The 21,518-nt window shown below is 40.3% G+C and overlaps 1 protein-coding gene across 5 annotated transcripts in view; it reads right to left on the reverse strand.

Moving 5' to 3' along the window:
- AFF1 (AF4/FMR2 family member 1) overlaps positions 1-21,518 on the reverse strand; it is a 205,772-nt gene that overhangs the window by 52,175 nt on the left and 132,079 nt on the right. For 4 of the 5 annotated variants that reach the window (XM_029235699.1, XM_029235702.1, XM_029235701.1 and 1 more), the window contains one exon: positions 3,660-3,704. In XM_029235699.1, coding sequence (XP_029091532.1) covers positions 3,660-3,704 — 45 coding nt within the window. The remainder of the gene's footprint in view (positions 1-3,659; positions 3,705-21,518) is intronic. The other variant, XM_029235700.1, reaches the window with a different exon arrangement.

Here is a 21,518-nt window from a genome sequence, read left to right on the forward strand (position 1 = left end):
CCATCTGATCCTTGCAACAACTGGAGATGGAGCTGGGCAAGCATCCCCATTCCCCACCTCTGCGCACATCTTCCCTGCCCTTCCCCACAGCCACCCTCTGGGTTGCTAGAACCTCAGAACAGACAGAAATGACCTGGCAGAGTGACAAGCAAAGTAACCGATGCTGGCTCGAGTAATTTTTGTTAAAGGTGATATCATGCCCTTGCTCACTTGACTAACCATCTTTTGTTCAGTACAAAAGAGGAATTCTATACTAAAGTATAATGGAAAGAGTAGCAGCTCTGGAGCCAGGGACCCAGATTGGATCTTAACTCTCACCCGCTGGTCAGGTACGCCTGAGGAGTTTGAGCTCTCTGAGCCTTAGTTCTCAGGAAGAGGTGGATGAAGACCACTTATTTTTCAGAGCATAAAGTGCTGGAATACACGGTCAGAGAAAGCACTTAAAAAATTAAAAGCCTAGTTTTTAAAGAATTTTAATACTGCACCAAAGAGTTTCCTGTTGTTTTATTTATTTGACTATACTCTAAGGTATGGGACCATGAGAACATTATGATGTAAAAACTTGTAGTAATTGCAAAGGTGTCTGAAAGTATCATCCTTCTATCTTCCAAGAATTTCTTTATAGAATCCCAATGGTGTCTATGACTTTTAGTCACCAATGATTCCCAGGAAATATCTATTGTACTCTCAATGCCTAAGGCTGCCCCGGCTATTAAATTAGGCAGTTGGAAAGTGCATAAACTCTTTCAGGCCTTAAGTGGTTTGCTGATAGTGTGAAAGAATTTATATACTTCCCTAAATGCTCAGCTTACTAGGGGAAGTTAGGCCTTATGAGAATTGGGGCCGTAAGGAGAGGAGGGTACCCAGAATTGCAGGGCCCTGAATTCACTCCCTACTTTAACAATGACTTATCACGTGAATGGGGGTAAATCACTTAGCACCTGCTTCACTCCTGGCCTTCCAGGTGCCACAGCTGCTATCTCCTCCCCACTCTCCACCCTGCTCATTTTGCTCTAGACACTCTGTCTAGTTATCGCTGTTTTTCTAATACACCAACCCGTTTCCACCTCGAGGCTTCTGCACTCTTTCCTCTGCCTTTTCCTCCAATCACTTGCCTGCTATATGACTCACAGTGCTTATCAACAACTGACATTTTATTATATATTTATCTTCCCCACTATGGTCTCCACAAGAGGAAGGACTCTTATTCACACGGCACCCCAGTGCCTAGAAAAGTATATGCACCTTCACAGGTATTTGCTGAATAAATGAACATTCCAGTGACACTGGTACAACGAGTGGTACAATGCTACCACTCGTTGTACCAGTGTCACTGGAATGTTGCACTGAGATAATGTCTACAAGCACTGCATTAACTGCCCCAAAAGGCTGTCCAGGCTGTAGAAAACCTGAGCCGTTTCCATACACCCACTGAGGGCACCATCCCCATCTGGACCCTTGTGCATGACCCATTTCCTGGTTGCTGGTAGTGTTGCCTGCTACCTTCTTACCCTGCCAGTCTGCACAAGTCACAGGCCACCAATGCCCCTTCAGTAAAACACTGCGACTCTTAACATTTCCACCAGAGAACCAAACACTATCGTCTATAATTGATTTTCTCCTTTAGGGAACTATTTACTGCTTCTATTGCCCATCAGAAAAATCTGTGTTAGGATTCCTGGCAATCTTCATAAATTACTGGTAGGAGATAAGAACAGAAACCACGAGGCAGAGGGAAGTATCTGGATCTACATCAGAGAGTGAGAGCTGGATTTGACCCTAGAGTCATCTACTACCTACCAGCCCAGGGCCTTCATTTTACCAGTGAGGAAACTGAAGTCCAGGGAGTACAAGTGACTTAACTGAGGCCCCAAAAGAGAAGAGAAGGGGACAGATTCTAAGTCTCCACAAAGCAGAGACCCATGCCCCTCTTCAGTCCAGGACATCCTGCGATTTACTCTCTCTCTTTAAGACTTCCAAATGAAAACACTCACCTGTGGCTCGTATTAACCATTGACTTTCAAGCATTTCCAGGTAAGCAAGAACTCATTAAAGTGATGTTGGCTGAGAGGGGAGGGAGGATGGACGAGTTTATTAAATTAAAAATGCTTGCCTGATGTTCTAATACTATCACCTTACATAAAGGACTCAACAAGTCATATATTAACACACATCAAAACGTTAACAGAAGCATTTGACACATGCAGGAGACAACTAATCTACATTGTTGCATTTACTTTTGAAATAACCATGGAACAAATCACACACAATTTCAGAGAAAATGCTAAGGCTATTATTTCATAACTAAGTCGTTTGTTACTTTTATGACTCATCTTACCAAAGAATTTCAGAAATACCAGAGGGAGAGGATAAAACAAAAGCTTGATCAAGATATCTTATTATTAATCTTACTTACTGGTTGGCAAAAATTTCTCATTTTCAGCAATACAAAGTATGTTTCCTTAGAGGTATTTCTTAGAAAACTCTAACTACAAAAGTAGGATACCAAAGATAGTAAGACAAAAATAATGGAACTGTTTTCCAAACATCTGGCTAGATACCACCTTTGTCAAAAATTGCACAAATGAGAAGGTAACCAATATACTTAATTACTGGTTTCAGCACCACCTCACTTAATACTTTGCAATGAAAACTTAAAGGAAAAAATTGGGTAAGCATATTTTGAGGAAAAAGTGTGTAGTGGGGATAAAAATTAATAGGTACATGTGTCATATCTCTCCTACTTCCAAAAAAAAACCAGAGAACAAAAATCAGAAACGTTATAGCAAAAGATAAAGTAACAGTATCATTAAAAGTGACATGGAAGAAAATTAAGAGCCACAGAGGAGGAATGAGAAATAAACAAAACTCTCAGTCATTACAATTACTGTATTTGAGCATTAAATTTAGCTCTAGATTTCCTGGAAGTTAAAGCCAAAATGGGACACATAACAGTTTACATAATTCTTCTCTGATAAAAAGAAAGCAAGCCGGTTCATCAGGAGAATTTATTTATTTTCCTGGAACTGAATTCTAAAAGGAATCTGTCATCCTTGTGCAAGGAAAACTGAACAAATGGATAATGGATTCAATGATGTATTTGTAGAAGCAGCACAAATGTTCCTGGCATGGTCTCAATCAACAAGAGCAAAAAATAACCCTTTCAAGGTAGGTGTAAAGATGTCCATTTACTTTCTACTATTTTTCTTTTTATCCCTTTAAAAATTCATGGTCTCACTGACGATAAGGCCAAACATATAAAGTGTCACCTATAAAACACCAAGAGGTGAAAACCAAGCACTACTTAACCCCTGGTGCCCCCTGCTGCAGCAACACAGGGCATCTACTCTCTGGGAGGTGAGCAATTCTCCAGGGTCTCTACAGACAGCCAGAAAAGCTTAAGGGAGATGTCGTAAGACTCTGGTCCAAATGCCTCGCAGTTTGTAGACTTCATTTCAATTAAAATCTGTCAGATAGTTCAATAATGTCCTAAGACTCCCTTTGTTATTATTCTGGTTTATTTTACTTTGGGAGGTATGAGGGGAGAAACTGTTTAAAGGAGTTCAGAATGGCAACTGTTCATTGAAGTCAAAGAAAATGAATATATGTCTGCCTACTTAAGTATTTCTTCAAGCGAGAAATAATAACAATAAGCTCACCTTCAGAATCTCTTCAACACAATGGACTTCACTGGAGTAGGTCTGCTGAACAGGAAAAGCAAGAAAAAGATTAGCACACAAACAAAAAACAACTAGAATGCTGGTATTAATTAATACAGCAACACTCTTGTAAGTAGAATCACCTCAGGGCCCACCTCTTACGAGCTAAATAGGAGAAACTTCACCTTCTGGATGAAATAAAACCAGAGAGATTAACCTGATCTAATCGTGAAGGAAAGGTTTCTGCTGGAGACAATGACAGACGAATTATGACCCTTAGGTCAAAAGCTTCTGGTGGAAAATATGTATATTAAAGAAAATTAGTACATTAGTAAATCTAGGGGAATAACAGATATAACAAAAGTGAAGGTGGTGTTAGTTTGCTGCTTTATAGCAACATCTGTCCAGTGAGCCAAGTTACGTGAACATGAAGATGGCAATCACTCTGAACATCTTACTGAGCCCACAGGAAGGAGGCCAGCATCCTATCAAGGATAGATTTTATGGTAATATTATGGTAATATTCTAAAATATTAAAAATTTTACCTGCCAAAAATTCATTTTAAATTCTAGCCCTACTTGAAGTCAGCATTTCCATCTTATGCGTGCGCACGCGCGTGCGCGCGCGCGCGCACACACACACACACACACACAAAATAGTTCTCCAGAGACAGACCCTAGGGAGAGAGGAGATTACCTAGGGTCTTAAAGGAAAGATCACCTTGCTTATCCCCAGCTAAACAAATGACAGCTGCTGTTGTTAGTATCACAACCATAGTTTCTAGGAAATGTCATTTTACAGTCTTTACATTTTTAAGTACAAAGAAAATGGAAAAGTAAAATCTTTTTTTAAAAAAATCACTTTTCCTTAACTAGAGATATGGAACAAATCCCCTGACTTCACAATTTTTAATGGAATATCAGCTTTCGCTGTGTGTCAATTCATGAGCCAAGTGCCCTGGGCAACTCCTGTATAACACACCCCCCTCCCATTACTGCCCCTGCTGTGAAGAAAGCACTGTTCTTCCCAGTCAGTTGGTCCAATACTTGCCTCACAGCCAGAGTGTAGATGGAAAAGGGTTCTTTTCAGGGCTCTCATCTCTAATTTGAGTGTAATTTAATACAGCATTGGTTGTTAATTCCTGATCTAGGGTTTATTAATCCACCATTTCCCTCATTCCAGTTTCTTTAAGGAAAAAGGAAAAGAGCATACAGCATTCACACTCTCTTGGAATTGAATCTAATGGACACGACAAAATTCAGATGCAATTTGACCTGCCTAGGTCTGGTTTTAAAACATGTAAATTTCATGGAGATGATTTTATTGAAATGTTTGCAGTTTGCTATTTTTGAGTTATGGTCTGGAAGTTAGGAGGTATAACCAAAGAATCAAGGGTATCCCCTTTCTCTGCTGGCCCTACTGGACCTGCCTTTATGCATTATGCATGTCAACAACAGGACCTGCTTACCCAATTTTTGTTTTTCAAGACTATTAAAGAATGCCTAAAAATTGGACCAAATATTATAGCACAAATGTCAGAAACAATGAATGCTGTTTTGACCTGCGGGTAAAATGTAACTATATCCTACGGTTTTAATCTTTCACACGCATCATTAGGAACAACGACAATTAGGAGTTGAAAGTTAATCAACAGAACAGAGCATATGACTCCTGACTCTGGTTAAATAGTCCCCTCATCCTATCTGCTGCTGGAATGAGAATGAGAATCCAGTTAAAATATCTGGCAGTCATGGGGGGACGGGGTTAGGGGAGGGATGGAGTGGGATGCTGGGATTGGAAGATGTAATAAGCTTTGATATACAGAATGGATAAACAACAAGGTCCTACTGTATAGCACAGAGACCTATATTCAATATCCATAAGGGAAAAGAATATTTTAAAAAAGAATGTGTATGTATGTACAATTGAATCACTTTGCTGTACAGCAGAATTAACACAACAGTGTAAATCAGCTATGCTTCAATTAAAAAAATTTTTGAGGGACTTCCCTGGTGGCGCAGTGGTTAAGAATCCGCCTGTCACTGCAGGGGACATAGGTTCGACCCCTGGTCCAGGAGGATCCCACATGCTGCGGAGCAACTGAGCCTGCAAGCCACAACTACTGAGGCTGCGTGCCACAACTACTGAGGCCTGCGCGCCTAGAGCCTGCGCTCCGCAACGGGAGAGGCACCGCAATGAGAAGCCCGAGCACCGCAACGAAGAGTAGCCCCCGCTCGCTGCAACTAGAGAAAGCCCGTGCGCAGCAACTAGAGAAAGCCTGCGCGCAGCAACGAAGGCCCAATGCAGCCAAAAAAAAAAAAAAAAAAAAAAATACGGCAATCAACGAAACAGTGAGGCACAGTTGAAATGAGGGCAAAAAAAGATTTGCCCACTGCTTCCAAAAGAATGGAGTCAGGAACCTACAACTTCAGGACATTCAAAGACTTTCTGATCTTCATTACTACTCAAGCCATCAACCCTTAGCCAAGACGTTTTATGTCACTAAAAGATTCATTTTTTTCCCTAAAATTTTATTACATGAGATGAACCAGGACTGAAGAAATTTTTTCCAAAGATTATTGTTTATTGGTATCAGGGTAAGATAAATATTGCTCAACAGTCACCATTTAACCCGTTTAAATTTCTAACTAAAGTCTAAGGCTCAAGCATTAATTGGTTAATGTACTGTGAATTTTCTTATCAGGTCCATTATGAAAGTGGGGGTATTTCAAAGGGGTGCCAGAATTCCATTCCAAATACATGAGGATATATCATATGTAAAGATCTCCATGCAGCACTGTTTATAATGGCAAATAACTGGAAATGATCATAAAATAACATAAACACGTGTACTTGCATGGAAAGATGCTCAAGGTATTTTCAACTTTTTCTTTGGAAAGAACTTCACACTTACAGAAAAATAATTAAAACAGTAAAAGAAATTCCTACAAACCCTTCACTCAGATTCCCCAAATGCTGGCATTCTACCACAGTTTGCTTTCTATTTTTCTCTCCCTGCCCTCCACCCACACATCTACACTGAGCCATTCAAGAGTAAGTTAGAGAGTTAGAGCTAATGCCCTTTTACCTCTAAATACTTCTGTGTGTACCAAGGTATTTACCTCTAAATACTTCTGTGTGTACCAAGGTATGCCTTACAGCTTTATTTAACGGCGGGGGGGGGGGGGTGCCCTTCCCTGGTGGCGCAGTGGTTGAGAGTCCACCTGCCGATGCAGGGGACGAGGGTTTGTGCCCCGGTCCGGGAAGATCCCACGTGCCACGGAGCGGCTGGGCCCGTGAGCCATGGCCACTGAGCCTGCGCATCCAGAGCCTGTGCTCCGCAACGGGAGAGGCCACAACCGTGAGGCTCGCGTACCAAAAAAAAAAAAAAAAAGGGTCGGGGTGCGGGGGGAGGTTTACCAGATCGTCTGTATAGTATGAGCCTATTTTATGTTCCATCTACCCAAGATTCATATCCCCACTCTTCCCTGACCCAAATTAGAGACTCAAACTAGAGTACAGTAGGTATCTCAGCTGTTTGCAGAGGAAGATCCATAAGGACCGGCTGCCTCGTTTTAAAAAGTACAACTTGGCACCTCCAAGTCTGCCACTGGAAGGAGACTTTCCAAAAAGGGAGGGGCAGTTCAACAAACCATTATGGCTTAATCCCCTTCCTTAAAATCCACTTTCCTCACAGGGTCCCCAGCTGAGTAATGCCACCCCTACTCAGAGAAGCCAGGCTCTCCCTTCAACACTGTGGCCAAGGAGTAAATAATCAGCCTCTCTGAAGCTCAGCCAAGTTAAGGCTGAAGATCTTTAGGTAAGACTTCTTCAAAGAACAAGGGATGATTAAAAAGCAGCAGCAAAAACAATCTGTGCTAACTGCATGAATGCAGAAGCTCTAGTTTGCAGGTCCTTCCCTGTCTAGCGCACCTTCAGGGTCAGAGGCACTGACTTTAGACACTCACAACCACAAATCACACTGTTGTCTCCCATCTTCAACATCTAGGTTCCCAGAGGAGAGCAGCTCGGCTACCTCACACATACGGTATCCTGTATATACACGGACCTCCCAGCGGAGCCCTCACTTCCCCATGGGGTATGGCCTTAACACAGGAACCATAATCCTATTCAATAATAATAAAAAAAATAGTAGCTACTTATTGAATACATATTGTACTTGATACTGCATTAAATTCTCACACATTTCCTCCGTTTGATACCATCTATTGTAAAATGCACCATCATTAACTTGGAAGGGGAAAAGCTACGGCACTAAATGTACGCATCAACTGTAGATACATCCCTTATTACAGACACTGAAAAATGAAATAAAAATTTGAGGGAATCCTGAGTAATGCTCCATTTCATTCTCACATCAATCTTTGTGGTATAACCCCCAGTTTTTAAAATGAAGACTGAATTCTAAAGAAATTAAGTTACATGTCCAAGGTCACACAACGCTCTCAAGTGACTGAGCCTGACTTCCGAATGTTGCTACACTACTTTTCCAGAAACCTCAACTTCAGGCAAGAGACAGATAGATTAGTATTTAAGGAGGAGATATGATCCCAGTTGTCGTATGCATGACCAAAACCATTGTCAAAGAGTACTGTTTTCCCTGTGTTTGTGCAAAGAAGTTGGTATTCAGACTTAACTGCCTCTTACTACTGCGGGTACTTCAGACCAGAAAAGGCAGCGATGCTGGCCTCGGTCTGATTTCTCACTCCTCTTGGAATGATATTGTGTGATCCTAAGGAAATGCACTGATACCAAAATATGTCAGTAAATGTCTTCTAAGCACGACACAGTTTGTTTTAATAAGCTAAAAAGAGCCGGACGGAAGAAATATACCTCACCGTTAAGACCAGGAGGCTCTGGCAATACTGTGTTTTAAGCCTCTCAAGTTTCAACAGAGCAGCACTTTTTTTAACAATGCTGTTCTCAAAAAGGCTTAGTTATCACTAACCAGAACTGCAGGGAGCACAAAGGCAGACTGCTGACGAGGGAAGTCAAAAGATCTTGGATTCTAGTTCTGGCTCTGCCGAGGACTGGTTCTTGCAATGCTGGCTAAGATTCAACTTCCCTGGGACTATCTCCTCATGGCAATAAAGGGATAATATTACCAATCCTAACCGCTTCACAGGGTTGGTATGTGTGGTCAAGTATGAAGGTCAAGTGTGAACCTTTAAAAACTAACAGGAGGGACTTCCCTTGTGGCGCAGTTGTTAAGAATCTGCCTGTCAATTCAGGGGACATGGGTTTGAGCCCTGGTCCGGGAACATTCCCACTGCCAAGGAGCAACTAAGCCCATGCGCCACAACTACTGAGCCCACATGTCACAACTACTGAAGCCCGCGCGCCTAAAGTCCGTGCTCAACGAGAAGCCACTGCAGTGAGAGGCCCACGCACCACAATGAAAAGTAGCCCCCACTCGCCACAACTAGAGAAAGCCCGCGCGCAGCAGTGAAGACCCAACGCAGCCATAAATCAATCAATCAATAAATAAACTTAGTTTGAGGGGCTTCCCTGGTGGCGCAGTGGTTGAGAGTCCGCCTGCCGATGGAGGGGACACGGGTTCGTGCCCCGGTCCGGGAAGATCCCACATGCCGCAGAGCGGCTGGGCCCGTGAGCCATGGCCGCTGAGCCTGCGCATCCAGAGCCTGTGCTCCGCAACGGGAGAGGCCACAACAGTGAGAGGACCGCGTACCGCAAAAAAAAAAAACTATCAGGAGGCACTGATATGTGAAATAAATACATGGGGCCAACATTATCAAGGCAGTCTTCACTGGTGTGACAGCTTTTAAAGAAACCCCAATAGGTTCTCTCTCATTTTATGTTTTAAAAGATTAAACAAATTCTCATGCTATTTTTCTTCAAACATATGTCAACTTTTGGACTATGGTTCAGTCTATAGTGTCTACTTGCTGCTCACCTATCCCAAACTAACTAGATAAGGCACACTCTTCTTGCCCCTGCCTGGAGCCCATTTCCCTCTCCCACCTGTGTTGGGAAAACAACTACTCAGACTCTGAGTGGCAGATTAAAGACCATCTTCTGGAAAATATTCCTTGACTCTCTCACTCCCAAAACTGTGCATGTGCTCCCACGGCTGTCAAACCGCCTCATGTCCCACCATCTCTGCTTCTCCTAGATTACCAGTTCCATGACCGCAGGGGCCAGCTCTGCCTTGCTAAATCACCAATCACACGCTGCCTGCCACACAGAGGCAACCAATCAACATTTGCTGGCACAGTTTTCAGCCTCCGAACTCAGAATATGAAAACAAATTCCCAATTTTTAAAGCATTAGAGACTTTCTAAATACAGTAGCTTCTTTGAATTATAAGCCAACATCTTAATTAACAAACTACACAGAAATAAACACACGAGGACAAAAAGGAAATTGTTTTGCATTGTTTTCTCCTTCAAAACATTAAGACTACTCTTAGAAACTATTTTTCACATATCAGATTGGCAAAACAAAAAAAGAAAGACGGACAATTCTGTGTCTATGAGATAGATGTGGGGAAATAGGCGCTCAAATACCGTGGTTGGTGGGAGGGTAAAACAGCACAATCGCTGAAGATAGCAATTTGGCAGGAGCCACCAAATTCTATTTTCTCATGCTCTGACCCAGCAATTTTACCTCTAGCACCAGCTCCTACATGTACAAAAAGATATACGCACAAAGTTATTCACTTCAGCCTAGTCTCCAAATAGTAAGGTACTGGAAAAACTCTAAACTCCCATCTAGAGGTAATTGGCTAAGAAAACTGTGTTACATGCCCCTGAGGCAGAAATACTACGCAGGCATGACAAAGAATGAGGGCGCTCTTCGTGCAATGATTTGGGTAATCTCCAAGCTATACTGTTACGGGGGAGGGAGAAAACCAGGTGCAATACATGCCAGGATTTGAAATGAAAAGGTGACGTCAGAAGAGAATATATATGTTGAGTTACTTATTATGCATAAAATACCATTGGGAATAACACAAGAAATCTATAACATTAATTACTCCTAGAAACGAAAACTAAGTGGCTGGAGGGCCAGAGTAATGGAAGATTTTCACTGTATATCTTTTAAAATTCTGCATTATTAAGTATATTATGTAATTATAAAGGAAAATACAAAAATTAGATTGAGATTTTAAAAATTAAGGATAAAAATTTTTACTCAAAGGTCTCTGCCACATTTGTGTTTACTCTCTATTAGCATTCTTCTATGTAACTTTCCTTCTCCCAAACACACGTCTATATGAATCTGTCCACAGCTTCCTCCTCGGAGCTCTGGGCTTGTCTCATGTAACACTCAGCACACTGAACTGTTCCTAGATTTACAGTCAGCCTTCTGTGAGGTGCTCCTGGGAAAACCTAGGACTTGGTGTCTGGCCCTATTTGCTGGCTAGTTCACTCTTGCTTCCCAAACTAGAATGCTACAAAGCCCTTGAAAGAGATGTATTTGGGGTGGGGGTAGGGGTGGGCTCTCTCTCTTTTTTAATCAGTCATGCTTAAATACTGGGCAAATATATTTGAAACAGACAAAGCCTCATAGGATTGCTGTGAGGAAGAAATAAGACAATGCACGTTAAAGCTAATGCCTCACAAATAAACTTAAGCACTTATCATGAAGATGCAATAATCAGCACTTCCCAGAGACAGATTAGAGGAGGAAACCAAAAGGCCTGCCTGAGCAAGGTTCTGGCATAAAATCAATTTTATTCTGTGAATACAAAGTAAATTACCTAAATAGCTAGGCCTATTTCAAGAACTCGCTCATACTGCTTGGGTATGCCTACCCGGGCTGAAAAAGGCACAAGGTTCTAACAGTATTACTTCTTCAGAAGTGTCATGCCCTTTGGGCAACTATCTAAACATCTACTTCCACACCCAGTATTTTAGGTAAGAATTTTTTAAATCCCTGGGCAGATTTATGGACACACTTATAGTACAAAAAGAAAAAAAAAAAAAAGGAAAGCTATAGATTGTTAATATGGAAGGAAGGATAATGGGTCAGAAAACAGAGACTAAGATACTCTTAGCAGTTTTCCTAAAGATGAATAGTATTATAATGCAAACCAATTTTAACCGTCAAACTCTCCCTTCAAAAAATTAAACACCTAAACACCCTGAATCTCTACTCAAATATCTTCAAATAACGGCAGGGTTTGGGGTAGTATTATTTTTTTAAAAAGGTGATAAGCTTCAATATGTAGCAAGGAATTACGTGTTCCCTGGAAGCCTCTTTTTTAATGCCAAACTGGTCTGCCAGGCATGGAGGCTACCACAATTACTGTTATGCTAACTGCAGAAATCTCTATAGTTCTCCAAGTAAATGTTTCAAGGAGAAGAGGAAAGAGACTGATGAAGGACAAGATTATTTTAAATGATGAGAAATCTACAGGTCACCTACAGCTATCATCCAACAAAAATTTACTGTGGAAAGACCAAGCAATTCTACTCACGTTGGAGGAACTAGAAAAGGGGCAGCAGTCTGGAAACATGGGTGTCACAAACACTGGCTGTCCTTTCCTGCAAGTCTTCCTTCACCTTGACTCTGCACCCACCTTCAACTCCAAATGGTAACCCATGGTGCTCTAATCTGTCTCCCCCGGAACGGTTTCCTGTAGGCAGGGATTGGCTTTATTCATCCCAGTATCTCCCAGGGCCTTAACATAATTCTGGACAAACACAGACATGCAAGTAATATTTGTCAAATGAATGAACCTGATCTTGCCATCTCACGGCATCTCCGACAGAATTCACAAACATGAGCTAGCCAAAAAGTAATTATGGAATATTTTATAGTGAATTCTCCATTTTTTCCTGTATATTGGAAGCAATGTGTGTTTGCTCAAATATGCAAAACTCTAGGCAACTTCACAGAACAAGGCTATTTTGTTTTTGAAGATACAGAAATCCTCAACTGAAAAAAAAAAAAAAAAATGAAATTCTATCACCACCATCAACTCAATGAGATGTTTTTCACCCAAGGAGTAGTTGCCTAAGTACAATTTGAGGATGTGAGTTTCTCAGAGAACGGTTTCTGATGTGACAGTAACATCAGATCATGATTGTTGGGGGAAGGGTACATTGAGCATGCTTGGGTGGGGTAAAGGAAGGGTGTATCTCCTTGAGACTGAAGATCAAGAAATATTCCAGGATAAATGCAGAAAGAGAATGCTGGAAGCTTGGAAGATGTGCTAGCACCCCAATTCACTTATTGAATGAGAGTTAACACACACAAATGCTTATAAAGTTCACCTTTAGGTAAACTCCTCTATAAGCGAACTATGTTATCTCCCTGCCTTTCACCAGCTAGAGCGAAAACAGGCTAAAAAATGAAAAGAAAAAAAAGACCCTAAGTATCATTACTGAAACTTAAACCCTTACAGGAAGAAGTATTTTGAACTATATGTACTTTAAAGATTAATGTGGGTAACTAGAGAGTTTATTGTTGCTTTCCAGTTACTCTGATTTTACCAGTGAAGCAATTTGCTTTAGTGTCATAAAGAATTTATTTTTCTAAAGTATATAAAATGTACAAAAGCTCATAATTTGTATTAACTGAACGACTTAAAATATTCTGGAAATTCTGTTTTGATCTCTATTAAAAGAGGGCATCTTTTAGTCACGAAACCTAGGATCTAGTTCTTAAGATCTGGTTTAAATAAATAAAAATAGAACCATGGAGTAGCTGTTCCCCACATATATAACACTTACTTTATATAAATATACAAATGAATATTAGGGGAGTAATAAAAGTGCTGGTTTCATTTATTGTATTACTATACTTCCTGAGACCACATGAGTATATATAAATTTTAATATATTTGTAAGGCTTCTATAGAGTCACATGAAATAGTTTTTATTTTAAAAAATACTATTTAGGAAAAAAAAAAAAAATACTATTTAGGGACTTCCCTGGTGGCACAATGGTTAAGAATCCACCTGCCAATGAAGGGGACACGGGTTCGAGTCCTGGTCCAGGAAGATCCCACATGCTGTGGAGCAACTAAGCCCATGCGCCATAACTACTGAGCCTGTGCTCTAGAGCCGCGAGCCACAACTACTGAAGTCCACGCGCCTGGAGCCCATGCTCCGCAACAAGCCACCCCAGTGAGAAGACCGTGCACTTTAATGAAGAGTAGCCCCCGCTCGCCGCAACTTAGAGAAAGCCCGTGCGCAGCAACAAAGACCCAACACAAACAAAAAATAAATAAATTTATGGGGTTGGGGGGGAGAAAACTGAAACACTAAAAAAAAAAAAAAAATACTATTTATGTTGCTGCATTATATGCAGAAATGTTTTCAGTAAATATTCTTTATGACAATATGTCAAATAGCTTCTTGGTGTAAAAGTGACAAGGGTGGGGTGTACCTGAGATAGGTTTAAACAGACTTAAAAGTACCTGGATGAAAAACAAATGCAGATAACTTACCACTGTTTGAGAGTAAATATATCTAATCTCAGTTATTCACCAACTTTCTAACGTTTGACTGTGAACTATTACCATTCACAGTGTAATAAAGAATCAGAAATCCCCAGTGTTTTAAGACTTGAAAACACTGTGCCTTTGACAGAAGATCACATGAGACCCCACGAAGCCCATTGTGGGCATAGCAACCATGAATGATTTACTAAGACTGGCTAAAAAGCACTGCTTTAAAAAAAGAAAAAGACATCACAAAGAACAAGTCTAGACAGTGGTTCCATTCCAGTGATAATAAACTGACAAGTTCTTTCAAATGGTCCAAACTACATGACCTAACTCCCCTTCCGTAACCAATTCTACTCACTAAAACAACTTTTACGGTTTTTTTTTAAGAGGAATTAAATTTTGATTTTTGAGTCGGTACATTGATTTGCAAAGCACAAGCAGTCTTTCAATTAAAATATACCACTGCAGGGAGGGTGTTAAACTGAAGTGTTTTGTGACCATGCTTACTCCATTCCCATCCTACTCTGTTCTCTCCCCACCTCACACACACAGATGCACACAAACACACACAACACGCACACACAAGTACTCTCTCACAGATCATATAAGGGATGATTCTGAGTCTAAAACAACACTACTAAATTATTTTGTCAACCATGACAGAATTTATAGATGCATAAACCTGTATTACTGCTCCTTTTTGAGTGTGTCTATCAAATTTAAGTGGCAAACAATGTTCGGGAACCATGTCTAATTCTGTGTTTCACAGGGTGCCTGGACACTTTTTTTTTTAATAGCTAGGCATAAGTGAAGACTACAGAGGCACCGGGGGGGAAAAAAAAAACTTTCCATCGGTTTCTGGATGAGGTTGAAAGAAACTGAAGTCATATGAATAAGATAAGCCATTTAATCCACGCTTTGTCTGAAAGGACATAAAGATTTTTATCCTGGACTTATTCCAGTGGTAATCTCAACAGTTCCTCTGGGCTAGGTGTTGGTTGTCTGTCTCCTGGCATCATGATTTTTAAAAACAAAAAACAGAACCCAGAGGAAAAAAAAGGAAAGAAAATTACTGAAGCAGTAGGCAAGAGGCAATATATACTCTGAGGAAACAATCTGAGCTTCAAACTGCCCTGGGGATTACTGATACTATAATAAACACAGAGGAGAGAAGGCAAATAAAGATGGCCTTGCCCTTTATATCTTAATTCTGAATAAGTAAATTCCTTTATTTTTTTTTTTGGTCTTTAATATTGGGTAACAAACAGATTACTTGCCAGGATCTAGAAAAAGGGCCAAAGATCATTCGAGAAAGTATAATTATTTAATATAACATCATGGTGGTTATAAATCACTTATTTAATCATATCAATGAGCACCTAAATTTAAGAGACTATTTTACTTTTCTATAATTTATTAAAAACCAGATTCTTTACAAAGAAAAAGAAACCTTACTAATGCCACCGAACCTCAAGTAGATTTAATAATCTTTTCTTTTTCCTGCATTATCTTTGTATGTAAGTTTGGTCTAAAAGTATAAACAAACTGCATGAGACTTCTAGGAAAGCTCATCTCATAAAGTGATTTACTGAACTGGCAAAATGAAAGAAAATATATTTAATAACAAAGTTTTAAATAAACAGTCACTCAACAAGTGCCAGTATTTTTTAAAAATAAGTACAAGGGACAGGCCAGATAAATATACATAAAAGAATTATTCTTGAATTTATTTTAAATAAGTATTTAATCTGTGCCAAGGAGAAAATTCCCTTTGCTTGCAAAATAAATGTGCTCTAATACCTGCTGAATTTAAAAGCATTAAGCATTTCGTAGTACATCTACCACAATTCTATCACATCTTACACAGACCACAATTCTAAAAGTTACAGTAGGAAACAATACGTTTATACTCATTTTGAAAACATGTAGCAGTCAGTGACTCTCCGCCCATCTTTCTCCATCTCAATATACTTCTCTCTCGAAGTCCTTCTGACTCTCTCTCATCGCCTCACACACACACACACACACACACACACACACACACACACACACACACACACAATGAAGTTTTAAAAGTACTCTTTTGACTTTAATCCGGAGCCCTTAAACCAAGACTCCAACGTTTTGAGTGTTTTAAGGCACGGTATAACTCAACCACATTTGTCCTAACTCCCAACATTCTTGCATTTACTGTCGTTCCTATGTTCTCCTTTTCCTTCTACACTTTCTAGAATGCAGAATCTAGGTGCCAGAGAAGAGAGAATACAAAAAATAGGCCATCATTCTGATAGGAACAACAAAAGCAACTCCTCTTGAAAATTGCCTTTAAGGGACAGGAGGGTCAATCCAGCAGAGGTAAATTATATCTCAGTTGTACATCAATCCAGCTGTGGCCCTCCTGACTATTCCACACACCTGGCCCATGCCCCGCCAGGGAAAAGGCTCCTGGAACCTACTTTACTTTTTCTCTGACATTATCATAATCACATTGCCAGTTTGGGGAAAGGGGAGGGGCACGGGCCAATTACAAAAATCCTTTGAACAAGTTCTTTAATTGGTATACAGCCAGCCAAATCCTCTTAATAAGTAGTATTATTAATATCGTCACGATAATGCTGTCTACCAAGTAGCATTAAATGAACCTGAAAAGTTTTAGATTGGCCTCTGAGCAGGTAAGTCTTAATCTGAATCTGTTTTTCTCTCTCTTTTAGGTAAAACTTTTAAGAAGCATCTGAATGTCAGAAAATCATCTCCTTAGTAAGATTCTCTCAAAAGCGTTTTGTAGGACAAATAAAACAGTTTCTTTTAACTAGAGCACGGTCTTTAAAACTAAAAACAAAAACCTGTGAGGAACATAAATCACTGGAAAACTCTCTTGCTTCCTAAGTCTGAGTGTAACAGATCTCCAACTCATTTTATGACATAGTTCCTACTTTGAAAAGCCAAAAGGCATAACCTAAATTTAAATCAATCAATGAAGAGTTTACGCTGTAACAACCTGCGGGTTCTCCCTGCTTTTTCATTACTTCTGCCCAATTTCTGAGCTCTCTTGCCAATGGAAGATACACTACTGCTTAACCTTAAACAAATTCTATTTTTTGAGGGGGAAAAAAAATGGAAACACTGTCATGTTCTCTAATTAGCCTTTCATCACATAAATTTACACCCCAGATAGATACGGACTATGTGACCACAAACTATGCTGAATAAATTAATGAGACCCATAAAGCTACAAGAACATTAAACATTAAAATTTATCTACTACACCTGCTTGCACTTAAGTAAGAACACTTCTAAATATTCCTAGACTAGTAGAAATCAATACGACATGTGCTAAAACTTGGGTAGGCGCTCCACAATCTTTTATATTTGACCTAAATTCTATTTGTCTGCCAAAAAACAAAGCAATAAAAGCCAAAAGCGATGGCTGGGGGCGGGGGGGTGGAGAGAGGGAGAGAGAGAGAGAAGGGGAGGGGGGAATGCACACCTGTATACAAACATATTTAAGTTTTTATGCTGCCAATATCTTCGATCTGTACCTTTACTTTGGGAAGACAAAATAAACCATCAATGTTTGCCAGTGATCCAGAAGTTCAAGAAGAGAGTTTGAAAGAGGGACAAAATATCTGACTGGTAAGGAATTGCTTATTTTAAAATGTTTTTAATTTCTTTAAAATGCACTGCCAAAAATGTGCTGTGATTTGCGATAGATAGAAAACTATATTATACTTTCTCTGCTCTTACTCCATTATTTCATTAGAAAGAGACAGAGAGGGAGAGAAAGGAAAATCCATAATCCAAACCAACAACCAGTGCAAATCTCAAGAGATATTCCAAGTCTCTAGGGGCAGCCAAAAGGAAAAAAAAAAAGCCACACCACACCACCTGTCTGTTACCTATCAAGTGTACACGAAGGGAGGGGACATGGGAGGGCTGAATGCCTGTGGCTAGAAAGCTTATTTACCTTGTTTGTAAGGGCACGCACACAGCAGCACTCAAGTAGAGTATATTCAGATCCTTCCCTTCTTTGACGTTAGCCCCTAACAGAGGAGGCAAAAGAGAAAACAAGGAGGGAAGGAGGGAGAGAGGAAAGAAGGGAAGTGGGGAAGGGAGGAAGCAGAAGGGGAGGAGAGAAAGAGGGGGAGAAAGAGAGGTTTCCCTTTGAGGCCTCGGTCTTCCCCACCTGAACCTCAGGCTTGCACTCACTGGTACTTACTGTGGGGCAGCTGTGCACTGGGGCACTTACCTCCGTGAACATGTCTTACTGCCTTCCTACATGGCAAAAAGGCTTTCCTGTTTCCATATATCCCCTTGCCAGCCCTAATCGGTGCCACTAGGTCACTGTATTTTGTGCTGGCAGCTGCAATGGCGGCCCTGACAGGAAAGAACTTTTAATCTCTTCCCTTGTACTGAACCATAAGCAGCAGCGAGTGCTCCCAGACACAACTCCCCTGGCTCTGCTCCTAAAAACGCTCTCTCAAGTACACCGTTGCTTAGCAATATTTGCCTTCCCCCTGTACATTTGAAATTGGCAACATCTGTCCCTTTGGCAGTTTTGACTTGTGCAAAGCACCATGCTCACAGTTTAAAAACACACACGGCTTTATGAAATGGGCAATCCTCCACTCTTCCCATCTCCCCGAAAAACCAGGGATGTGGAAACCCCCCCAAATGGCTTAATCTTCACTTAGCTTTAAAGGTCGATATAACCATCTACAGGATTCAAAATACTGAAGCCAGCAGGAGATCCTATTAAACCCCACCTAATAAGTAATGTTGTCTGTACAATTACACGTGAGGATGTGTCTGAACTAAAAATCCCATTTAGTTTAAAATTTTCTATGTAACATTTTCTATCACAAAGTATTATGTGTAAATATTTGTTAGTAAAATAAGATATAAAGGCAATTTATTCACAGAGTAGGTAGGGTAACTTTCATGCTCACATTATAGCCCAACCTCATAAACAAAAATACAAAGACACACACACACACACACACACACAGACATGGATCGATGGCAAAGAAACCTAAGAAGTCTAGAGAACAAAAATTCATTTAAGTAATTCCAACATCATGAATTTCAAAACAAATGATCTTAAGTTTCCTAAGTTTTTTATGCATCCCTCAACATAGCCATCTTGGTAATTTACTGAGGTTACTCATTAACACTAAAAGTAGTTCATAATACTGTAATTTTATACATAGGAAAAAAACCTAATAAAAATGGAACTTTTATAGGTAGTATATATGTTCTGCGTGTAATTTTACTTTATATATAGCACACTGACAGGAAATAAAAGTCAAAATATTAAAAGGCATAAAAGTCAACTAAGAATTGAACCATGTTCTGTGCATTCAAACTTGGGCATGTAGATATTTTTGTTCCTTTAAACAAATCAGGCTACAATTTTCTTTTTGGCCAAACCAATCTTGACATATTAGAAACACATGTTTTCAAAAACCTTTTATAGGAACCGAGTTCCAGCTACAAAGGGCAAGCTGACCTACTGCTCTCTTCAAGTCTCTACCCGGAGCTGACAGAAGCAGAAAAGCCTGGGTGATACCAATGGCCACTAAAAATACATCCAAAAGGTCCTTGACTAGATTTAACAATAGCCCTAAAATTCCATAACATGCTTGGATTCATAATCCTGCTTTAGCCACAAACATGAACTCAACACCCTGAAACACACTTCTCACCATAGCTCATCACTAGCTACTTGCCCAGTTACATACAATAATTCCTGTGACGTCAAGCTTTTTATTGCAGCTTATTGGAGAACTCTGTGCAGTCTTTGCAAACTGGGGAATTCTCAAAAACCTCAGATATTCCTCCAAGTCATCCTCAGTGGTTCTGGCCTTGCAGGGTAGTACTTATGAGCAAAGTTCTGAGTTGGACACACCAGCTTCCAGACTTGGCTCTGCCAGGGACCAACTATGAAGCTCACTGCATGAAAACAGCTTAAGCACAGTGCCTGATATACAGTACATTCTCAATAAAATACAAACATCATTTTTATTCAAATATTAATCTTACCATGACACAAACACCTCAGTCTTTTTTTCCTTTCTATCATTCTACTAAACTTCCCCACTTCTCCAACCCATCACACAAACACAACTTTTATTTAATGAACATCTAGGAAAACTTCCACTGGAAAGGGGAAAAGAATGCTAAAGGAATGAATGACAACAAATTTTATATCTTTTGGTAACTATATAGTACAATCCTTGCTTGCACCTCTCTCTGATTTATCTTTTTTGTTGTTTTTTTGATTTACCTTTAAACAGCGAAAGAAGCCATCACCTATTGGACACCTGTGTCTGCAATATGTATTTAATAAATTCTGAATTAATGTGGGGAAAACATGATGATTTGTAGAGACTGGACTCTGGGCCCGGGGACTAGGGGATGGTGGGAGCCAGGGCAGGGGCTGTGGTGCTGTCCAACAGGCAAGTGCTGATAAGCCTTGAGGGCTTGCTTGAGACTGCGCTCACGTCAAGCCACCTATAGAACATGGAGAAAGTGCAAAAAAGCTTCCCATGAGACGAGTTCCAGGCCCAAGAGGAGAAAGCAAGAACTGGCCATTTAGCACTGCCCTTCTACATGGCTGTCCCTTTATGGGGCAATGATGGGCCATTAGAAAGCCAAACCCTGGGGTTTATTTAACCAACTACTAGAGCATTATTGAGAATGTCTCCATTCTGAGGCTTCTGGCATGAGACCTGCTCTTAAGGATGAATGCCACGATCTATCCCACAGTGCCAATCAATAAATAATTATTAGGTCTGAAAGCAAGGGAAGTAAAACACAGGCTGTAATGCTCTTATAAAAATCAGCTATATCTTCATTACCATGCAGTGATGGTTCTACCCTATTCTGTCTGAAGAAAATCTACGGCCCCTTGTACTGTTTTTACTCCTGAAAATGTTCAGAGTTGAGCCCATTCTCCTTCAAATCCTACATACCTAAGAACTTGCAGGACAACCTGCTGGCATAGTCAGCAATACATGTCACACAGTATTATCATAAAAGCCTTCTAAAATAGATACTCCTCACTCAAAAATGTCTACAGTATGGCATTAACAGCAGGAGTAGCAGTAACAGCTGTCGGTAGTAGAAACATTTATTAAGCACCAGTTGGATGGAGGGGGTGGAGGAAGGTGGCAAGAAAATAATGAACAAAACTCAGTTCTGAACTGAGGAAAGTTTTTCAAGCATGAAGAGCCCCTTCATTGGCAAAGGCAAAGAAAAGTTTTAAGTCACGTCGAGGCATCAGCTTATTTTTCTTCTGTGACATTGCCCCATCTCTAACTGAACTTCCTAATTCTCTCCTCCATGACTCAGTCTAGTCTAAAACAGTTTTACCCAAACTTCAGTCAATTCCACACTACCCTGACAGTGATACCATATT

The sequence above is a fragment of the Monodon monoceros genome, unplaced genomic scaffold (genome assembly GCF_005190385.1).
Source record: "Monodon monoceros isolate NGI ecotype Baffin Bay Population unplaced genomic scaffold, NGI_Narwhal_1 Super_Scaffold_20, whole genome shotgun sequence".
In the NCBI taxonomy this organism is placed as follows: Eukaryota; Metazoa; Chordata; class Mammalia; order Artiodactyla; family Monodontidae; genus Monodon; species Monodon monoceros.